The sequence below is a fragment of the Labeo rohita genome, unplaced genomic scaffold, assembly GCF_022985175.1.
Source record: "Labeo rohita strain BAU-BD-2019 unplaced genomic scaffold, IGBB_LRoh.1.0 scaffold_369, whole genome shotgun sequence".
NCBI classification, from domain to species: Eukaryota; Metazoa; Chordata; class Actinopteri; order Cypriniformes; family Cyprinidae; genus Labeo; species Labeo rohita.
The window spans coordinates 19,156-29,331 of NW_026129287.1; the positions used below are offsets into that span (position 1 = coordinate 19,156).

Sequence of the window (10,176 nt, forward strand, 5' to 3'; positions counted from 1 at the left end):
AGCTCTGCAGACACTCATGAATGTAAAGTTAGGGGGGGCTGTTTCATTTAGGACTGTTGCACTGCAGCTGTCTTCAAGCCATGTTTCATTTAGAAACATAAAATCCAGGTTGTATGTGGTTATTAAGTCAATGATCAGAAATGATTTATTTTTTAGTGAGCAAATGTTTAAAAATGCTAACTTGATGCCATAACTTTTTGTCTCTAGAGCAATCTTAGTTTGATACCTAATAGGCCGCAGATTAGATGGGTCAGCTGTACAGCTGTATAGCAGATTTATCATTTATGATTAGTTCAGCAACAGTTTTTAAGTTGTGTTTTAGACATGTAGGCATAAGCATTTGAAGTGGGTTGAAATATTATCAGGGTCTGACCACATCAGCATAGTTTGTGTTTAGATGTCACACTCTGAAACGTGTGATTTTTTTTTTTCTTCATATCAAAGGATATTATGTATTTGTTTATGCATTGCTATAATGATAAATGCTCTGCATTTTCCTGCAAAATTATTGCCAAATTTAGTACAGTTATGACTAATATTAGGATAGACTGATATTATTTTTTAGCTTTATTAGAATCAATGCTTATAATAAATCAAAAATAAATGCATGAAATAAATAAATAAATAGGTAATGAAAAGCACTGCCACTGATTAATATTATACACTGTGTGAAGTACACTAATTTGTGTGGTCGCAGTCTGGTACAAACACATTTGTGGCATGATTAGGGGCTTTTGCACTGAGGAACCTTTTCATAGTTCCTAGAAATACTGGCAGAAGTTCTTGCTTTTTGGCGTGTTCGCCCAGGAGGAACTAGGAACGTATTTACTTTAGAGAAACTAAATTAGCTCCTACTTCAGACTAGAGTCTAAAAAAATTCTATAGGAAACTACCAGTGATGTAAGTGTATGCTGATTGGCCAAATGCATATAAAACACTGGCTACCCAGCATTTTTAAAAAGATGCAAAAAAAATTTGCTCAAAGAACCTGGAAAACAGCAATAAAGGCCCCAGATAACACATATACGTCTGCAAGATGTCTGTTAAAGATCACTTAATCTGGAAAGCGTCTGATGTGTACAAACATCTGACAGGCATCTGTAAGATGTCAGTTTTACATACATTCTAAATCATAAACATCTTAAAGACATTTAATAGACGTCTATTTGACATCTGATGGGAAATGTTCTATACCCATATAGCACATGTCCCTGATAGCACACATACATTTGGGAGACGTCTATTTGACGTCTGCATTTACATCTGGAACACATATTTTTTAGAGTGTTTGCTCATCTGCAATACGTCTATTGGACGTTTCCTATCAGATGTCAAATAGACAAATAAATCTATTAGATGTCTTTAAGATGTTTATGCTTTAGAATATATGTAAAACTGACATCTTACAGACATCTGCCAGATGTTTGTACACAGCAGATGCTTTCCAGATCAAGTGATCTTTAACAGACACCTTGCAGACGTACGTGTGCTATCTGGGCTGTTGTCTGCAGCAATGTGTTCTTTTCTCAGCCAGTGATGTGCAACACTGCAAGGTGTCACATGAAATTCAGTAAGATGTTCATGCTCCTTCAGTCATGTAAATTGTGCTTTTGTTATCATAAAATCCACAACACACAACAAAAATAGCTCCAATCCCTTTTTTTATTTGTGGGCTGATAAAAAATGGGGAAAACGTGTCAGTGACTTGCTGCCATGCATGAAAAAGTGGCCATATAACACATTTGTCACAAGCGTGTTGGATGACAACGTCTTGTCATGATAACATCTTCCTGTTAAATGACACCATCTTCTTCCTCTCTGATACGCGACCAGCGACCAGGAAGCATAAAAGCATGTACGGCGGAGCCGGCTTCAGCTTGTCTTTCAGTGAAGCGCTCAATGTTTGTCTTGTCACCCTGCTTTTTCCTTGCCATTTTTAGCACAACTTTTATTTGAGGGTGATGTCTGGTAAATCTCACAGCAAGGGCAATAAGAGTGGCGAAAGCAGATCACGCTAGAAGCTGTGTGTTCCTCCCTGCAAATGCTACATCACTAGTGGGAATACACACAGCATGTGTGTGGTCTGCTTAGGAGCGTTGTGAGCGTCTCCCTTTGCGGATGCTCTGCTCCCGCTCATGGGGTTTGCAGTTGGATCTGCTTGAGGGAATGGAGACGGGTGACCCCCTATCTCCTTCCTCACCCGCCAGATCCGTGGCCCGTTCTGCGGTTACTTCCCCCCTCGGAACGGGCTCTTCCCTCCACCTATTGTCCTCTGAGGAGGGCGATATGGGAAGCACAGTTGAGGAGCCACTCCCTCAATCGCTGCAGAACCAGGAGTTGTTGGAGGTGGTAACTCATGCAGTGTCCAAACTTAATATCGAATGGCCCGCCGAGGAAAAGACTGAACCACAGAGAAGCAAGCTAGATGACCGCTTTCTGTGGAGCAAGCCGCCATCTCCACGCAGGAGCCTTCTGTTCTTCCCCAAACTCCATTCCGAGATCTCGAGGCCATGGGGAAGACCGTTTTTCGGTCCGCTTTTTCGTCTCCACCTCGGATTATTACAGCAATGTGGCAGGGCTGGGCGGGCGCGGTTATAAGACGATACCCCGGGTGGAACAGACATTGGCTAGTTATCTGTCCCCCGGTGCGGTATCGTCTTTGAAGGCTCCGTCCTTATCCTTCAAGCTGCTTCGCATAACATCTGTGCTGGTGGGTAAGGGGTACACGGCAGCAGGTCAGGCTGGAGCATGTCTGCACACTATGTGTGTGCTCCAGCCCTACCAAGCAGACCTGCTGAAGGAGTTAGATGACAACAAGAAAGTAGATCTGCTTCGCAGGACCGCTGATTTTACTAATTTCTATTTAAGGGCTTTTCATTGGCAATGTGTGCTTTCTGCCTTCTTTCATGACCTTCTATTATAGTCACAAATGCTACAGTATGTAAATAATTAATTTTAAGTTTAAACAAACAGCTTCACATCTGCTTATACTCTGCACAATAACAAGATGTTTCATCTGTGCTTATATAAAATGACACTTTCTCAAATCTATCTCACACCTTTATCCGTGTTAAAAACAGAGCTATTCTCAGAATCAAGACTACAAATTCAGCATAATTTCACTAAGAATGCTAAACTTAAACCCTATTAAGTACTATATGTTTAAGCATATATGGTTTATAGTAACCCTCTCACAGTTAAACAGTTTCTCTTTTGTTGCAGAAATCACTTGATATGCAGTAGTCATATTATAGATAATACAAAAATATATGTTGCGTTGGACATTATTACGTTTTTAGATCTAGATTAGCTAAAAACAGTGAGGGTCACATCATTATCACTTAAAAATGTAAATGTTAAAATAAACATTTGTTTTATCCAAACGCTAAAACTATTTAAGGGGTGTTCTGTTTAGAGGCACAATCTGATGGACAGATCACTTCCTAACATGCACATAGTTTACATTTCCGTTCTCACCAAAGCATCATCAACTCTTCTTACTAATCAGGAAGTAACCTCTTAATTCATGTACATTTTGCAAGAACGCGAGCATCACAATGCTAAGACCTTCTCTTCTCACTTTGATATTGGGTAAACTCAATTTTTAATTCTTACAATTTCTATTTTTCAAAATGGATGGAGATTAAAGATGAAAATTCAGTGATAATGGTCTTCTTAAATTACTGCACAGTGTTCGCAGTAACATTTAATCCTTAAAACAGTTTAGTTAAAGATTTTGAACTGAATGCGTTGGTTTGTTGTGCAGTCTTTTTATCATTCTGTCATAATTTCTCAGATAATTAACTGAGCTTTTACACTTGTAGTTTCTAATACCGGAAAGTAAACTGATACATGTTGATATGTCTGTATGTTTGGGTTGATATGATTTTAAATTTTGAAAAGACATTCACCAACAAGTTGACGGCTCTAAACATCTTTTAGCTGCTTCATGAAAATGAGCTGTTCAGTAAACTAAAATGATTTAAAGTAAAACAATAATTTTTCTGTAGCTTCTATAACTTTCTATACATTTTCTTATAACTTTTCTATAAGCATGCCTCGGTGCGTAAACATACTCATGCTCATCTAGATGCCAGAGCTTTTACACAATAAGTTTGGAGGAAGAACTATAAACAGGCCTGCAGCCAACCACAGAACCACAGTTCAGTCCCGCCATTATCACTCTCACAGTGCTGGCCTTTCACAACATCACAGCTCAGGGCTAAGTCTCCCTCGTAAGCTTATTGGTTTCTAGGCTTATAATGCTTTTGCACATGTTTGCTATTGTACACATGGAACTAATTCAGTGTCACTGCCTCATAGACAGAATACTAATGAATTCATTAGCAGCTGATCACAGTCAAAAATAAATAAATAAATAAATAGTTATATGTGCAAATTATAGACTTTGTGCAGTGTATTTCTCTAGTGTGCACCACAGACACACAGGTAAGAACACAGTATTAAGAATAAATCATTTGTAAAATTAAACTGGTTTATTTGTGTAAAATCAGATATTATTGGGTCTTGTGGACTATATAAACATCTGTTATGTAAAGTAGCTTATTCAAGGCAGTAGTAGGCTACATTAGTACTCATTAACATGGGTAACAAACATATTGGTTTGAGAATACACTGACTAAATGATAGGATGCAATTTTCAGATGATACTGTCTGTCATTAACATCTTATTTTTTTTTTTTTTTTTTTTTTTTTTTTTTTTTTATGTTTTTGTTTGGTAAATCATATCTAAATGTAAGTCTACAATATGTTTAAATGTCACTGTTTTTCATTTCAACAGCCAGTGCTCTGACTTCTGTAACTGGTAAGTAACAGGCTGTTAGTCACTCATTTACAACACAGATCTTATTCTAGCTGCATTGTGACATAACCAATCACTGTTTTGTCTAGTCTGCAAGTTTAGGTGTAAGATGTGAGTTGTATAATGGATTTGTTTTGTTTTTAGGATGTTACAGTATCAGACTGGTGAATGGTAGAAATGGCTGCTCTGGAAGAGTTGAGGTCCTTTATAATGGCCAGTGGGGAACAGTGTGTGATGATAACTGGGACATGAATGATACTGCTGTGGTGTGCAGACAGTTACAGTGTGGATCAGCCATCAGTGCAACTCATAATGCCACCTTTGGTCAAGGCAGTGGATCGGAATGTTCAGGAAGTGAAGGAACCCTCACACAATGTTCACACTGTGGATTAGGAAATCATACCTGTGAACATGGGGGAGATGCTGGTGTTGTTTGTTCAGGTAAGTCAAATCTTTTGTATCTTCACACATCATTTTGGGGGAAATGAGCAACTAAAATTACAGTAAGCTTAATGAATATCATGCTTATATTACAATATGTCTTAATAAACATAAATATAAACATATTTATTTTGCAGGTGAGCTGCAGATGCCAACCTTTTCCCTGACCTCCACACATGCAGTTGTTTCTTGTGGAGAAAATATCCAGTTCAGCTGCACAACACCTAAACCAAGATGTAATGTTACTGTAGAGTTCCAGCTCTTCACAAACGGTTCCTCTGTATCCTCCCAGAAACATGTATCTAGTGTGACTTTCAACCTTGTTAATGTAAACGTCTCAAATCAGGGCAGCTACAGCTGTCAATACTCCTATCAAAACAACACTATCAAGTCGCCCTTGAGTAACACTGTTAACATCACTGTAGGTGAGTGAGTTTGGTGTTGTCTCATTGCCTACATTATAGATTGCATGCATTAGAAATGTACAAGTAAACTCATTCTTTAATGATGCATTTTTTGCATTTGATCAGCCCATTTATAAAATGGCTGTGGATTGAATTTTGATCCCAACAAGATGCAGTTGTTGAAGTCATTTTTATTTATTTAAACAGTGAGCTTTATTGTTTGAGTTTCTGCATCCATAAAAATGTATTCTTCTTGTTTTCTAGTGAACAACAAGCCGAACTTCTGGTAATGAAAGTTTAAGTCAAACATGTGTGTCTCTCTCAGCCTCCCTGCTTCCTGTCATTGGTGCTGCAGTGTCAGCTGTGCTGCTCTTATTGTCTGTATATAGCACTTTATATAGCACATTTCAATGCAGCTCAAAGTACTTTACATAACCAAATATAAACTACTGCATTTAAATACATATCAATACACATAAGAGATTATATACTGTATATATAAAATAAAACACATCAAAGATAAAGAACACAACATAAAACACTTGACCATAAACATAATACAGTTAAAAAAATTAAAAAAAATCAGCGGCTATGGCACACTTTCTTTTAAAAATATTAAGTAAACTGGCTTCCCTAATATTATCAGTCAGGCAGGGATGTGGAGAGATGAGTAGGCTAGTGCAACAGTGGTGAGGTTAACACTAAAGATAAAAGGAAACACTTTACAATACGTGTGCACAAATATGCATTAATTCATGCTTAACTAATACAGGGATAATCATGTATATGAGTTAATGTATAATTCATGAAGAACTAAAACATCTATTAATGATTACTACATCAGCAACAAATGAACATTCTATATGATTCATAGATTAAGTAATCAAAAAATTATCATTAGTTAAATGTGTCATAATGTATTTATTCCCTAACAACTTATTTTATTAACTACTGATGTAAATTCATATGTTAATTACCACAGAGGTCAAAGCTATGTACATCAACTTCCAGTTGTCTGCTTTAAATACTCATTAGCTAATGTTATGACTTTACTTGTTGAGGCACAGAACTATTAACTAATTGTTAGGTAATATGTCATTGTGGTTATGGATATAGAATTAGTTAGTTAGTCATGTGCCTCAATGAGTTGGAGCCATGCATTTTCATGGGTTAAAGCCATGCGTTTCAACTTCCAGTTGTCTACTTTAATTAATCATTATCTAATGATTTGCAAAGATATCATTATGACTTTACTTGTTGAGGCACATGACTAACTAATTCTGAATCCATAACCTGTGCCTCAACAAGTAAACTCATAACATGCAAATCATTAGCTAATGATTAATTAAAGCAGATAACTGGAAGATGAAATGCATGGCTTCAACCCACAGTGGTAATTAACAAATGAATTTACTCTATTAGTTAATAAAATAAGTTATTAGGGAATTAATACATTATGACACATTTAACTAATAACAGTTTATTGATTACTTAATCTATGAATCATATAGAATGTTCATTTGTTGCTGATGAACTAATTATTAATAAATGGTTTAGTTCTTCATGAGTTAAATATTTACTCATGATTATCTCTGCATTAGTTAAGCATGAATTAATGCATATTTGTGCACCCGTATTGTAAAGTGTTACCAGATAAAAAAACAAAAAACAAAAACATATTTAACACACAACACTAAAACAACGTATCAGTGCTTGATTAGTTTTTCCAAAAGCACATTCTCTATGATGTCTGAAGCTTCACTGGCCTGTAAATGATGTGACTCAGAATCTGGTTCAAAAGACGCAAACCTCAGCACTTGACCCGTTACATAATGTTACATTATAATTTGTTAGCGTTATTTATTAACAATATTGTAATTTATATATGAAGCTCAAATCAATTTTATCTATGTCTAAGGCTGGCCACACAGTGGAAGATTTTAAGCCCGATTTGCACCCCTGAACGACTGGTGGCGTGGCCCCAATCAAGGCTTGTCGCAAAAATACCACAAAAGCAGTGTACTGAAAAAAGAACATCACCCATATTCTCTAGTCACATATAATCTCATGAGTCTCTGTGAGATCACACGTCACTGTGAAATCATTTCTACAATCAACAAGTGTGTGGTCTCATGGTCAAATCATCTAATGTGCGCGTTCAAAGGATTACAAGGCTAAAAATAGGTGAAATTGTCTTCATGTCTGTGGTATCCCGTGGTTTTAAAATCAGTTAAGATTTTAAGGACTGAGGCAGAGTTAAAGTAGATTATTTAGAAATTTGTGATTCATTTATTTTTACTTATTTTAGTGCCACATGAACACAAATTAATGACACATTAATTGACAATGACAGTTATTTATAAACAATAAGATAAAACATAATAATAGTTGTAGAACCAGATATGAAGGAACACAGCAGCTGTAAAGGGACACCAGCAGGTGCAAGTGTGCATAACAAGTCCTAACAGTAAAGCCAAAACTTTGGACCCAGTGTCATAAACCCCACTCTCTCAATGTAATCTACTGGGACGTAAGACAAACTAAATAATTAAATTATGGTTCATATAATGGTTCATATAATTTTATTTATTCATTTATTTATTTTTTTTTAATTGTCATTTTACATAGTTTCATCACGCTGATGTAAGTTCAAGTGTTCATGTAGTGCAATGTAAGTAATCTGCGGTATTCTGTTTAAAAAAAAAGAGAATGAATTTTAGGTATATTTCTTAGGTGAAATATATATATATAAAGTTTTCACCAGTTTCAACTTAAAAACTTTTGTTCAGCAGCTGACTTTTAAGTTAAATCAACTTAAAACTTAAAACTTGACTTTTAAATTGATTTTAAATTGACTTTAAGTTGAAATGACGTGTAATTTTAAGTTGAAATGATTTGATTTAACTTAACATTGTAAGGCAGCTGCTAAACTTTTTAAACAATGTGTGTGTATATATATATTTAATCACCTCATTAATATGAGATTTAAAACTTAAATCAAAGTCTAAAATAACAGAGACTTGTAACCTCTAATCTAAATTTAACCAAATTATTGAACAGCATTTCTTTTTGTTTTAAAGCCATCTAATGAAATTTCAGTTTTTATCTTTTTAAAAAAAAGCTATTGATCAACCAATTACAGCATCAAAGTTTCATCAAAGTTGTTCTAAAACCATATCAACACCCGTTCTAGTCTTAGGAAAACTTTGAACTTTTCTGATCCACTTCAAACTACTGATTACTGTATTTACTGCCATAAGGCAGGTAGTTTTTTTTTTTTTTTTTAGAATTTTCAGCTGCAGCATCATTTGGTTGTCATCAGCATAACAATAGAAACATTATTTTCTCAAATGATGTCCCCAAGTGGCATCATGTACAATTAAAATAATAATAGATAAAAATATACCAAGGCAGTTTGGCAGTTTTTTATTTTTTATTTTTGTAAGGGCAGTTTTGGTACTGCTGTAAATTAATTAAAAAAAACACTGAAGCACCCCTCCATTATACAATTTTCCTGAAGAATAGAGTTAATTTGTTCTGCAACTACTCTTTTGAGTATCTTACAAATAAATAGTATATGATAGATACCTGGCCAGGACACTACTGTCTAAGTGATATAGTGAACCATCTCTTGATAATTTATTTTTAATGAAAATAGTACCAGTGTGATTTAGTGTTTGTCCGCTATAATTATAATATAATATAATAATAGTAGAAGCAGACTTGTAAAAACAATATGGGCTGTGCACTTTGTCCTTGGCTCCTAATAATATCAAACACTTACTATATACAATACAAATACAAATACAGCATGTATGCAAAAAAAAAAAAAATAAAATAAAATAAATAAATAAAATAAAATTGATCCAGACAAGATAGTTCTCGAATCCATTTTTTCTTTGAAGCTGTTTGAATTCAATGTTTGAGCCTCTGTAACCATATAAATGTTTTCTTCTTGTTTTCTAGTGAACTTGCAGCAGCCCAGCATTTCCCACAGTGCTCCTGATGGACAGTTTGTTGTGGGGTCTCAGAGGCCAGTGATCACCAAGGGCCACAGTTTCACTATCATCTGTTCCACTGAATCTCAGTATCCTGGAGGCTCTTTTCACCTGTTCAGAGGGTCAAGCATCACCAGGAGTGAGTCAGCTGTCAATCACTCCTCCTCCTTCTCCTTTCCTGAGGCAGATTATTCACATGAGGGAACATATAGTTGTGTTTATGAAGTCAGTGTCTCCTCACGCTCCTTCAGTTCATCTGCCTCTGAACTGCTGCTCATCACTATCACAGGTACTGATGTGTAAGAGTCTAAAACAAGTTGGACTGCTGGTAATGAAAGTTGAACTCAAACACGTGTGTCTCTCTCAGCCTCCCTGCTTCCTGTCATTGGTGCTGCAGTGTCAGCTGTGCTGCTCTTATTGTCTGTCCTCATAATCATCCTCCTGCTGAAGAGAAGACAAAAGCAAAGGAACAAGGAAACTCATTCAAAGTGTTCTTTTACAAAAGGTAATG

At 35.7% G+C, this 10,176-nt stretch overlaps 1 protein-coding gene across 1 annotated transcript in view; it reads left to right on the top strand.

The window, feature by feature from the left end:
- The window catches only part of LOC127160508 (immunoglobulin superfamily member 1), a 44,611-nt gene that overhangs the window by 19,140 nt on the left and 15,295 nt on the right, over positions 1-10,176 (top strand). Inside the window, exon 5 of the mRNA XM_051103145.1 lies at positions 9,634-9,954. Within this exon, the coding sequence (XP_050959102.1) occupies positions 9,634-9,954 (321 nt within the window). The remainder of the gene's footprint in view (positions 1-9,633; positions 9,955-10,176) is intronic.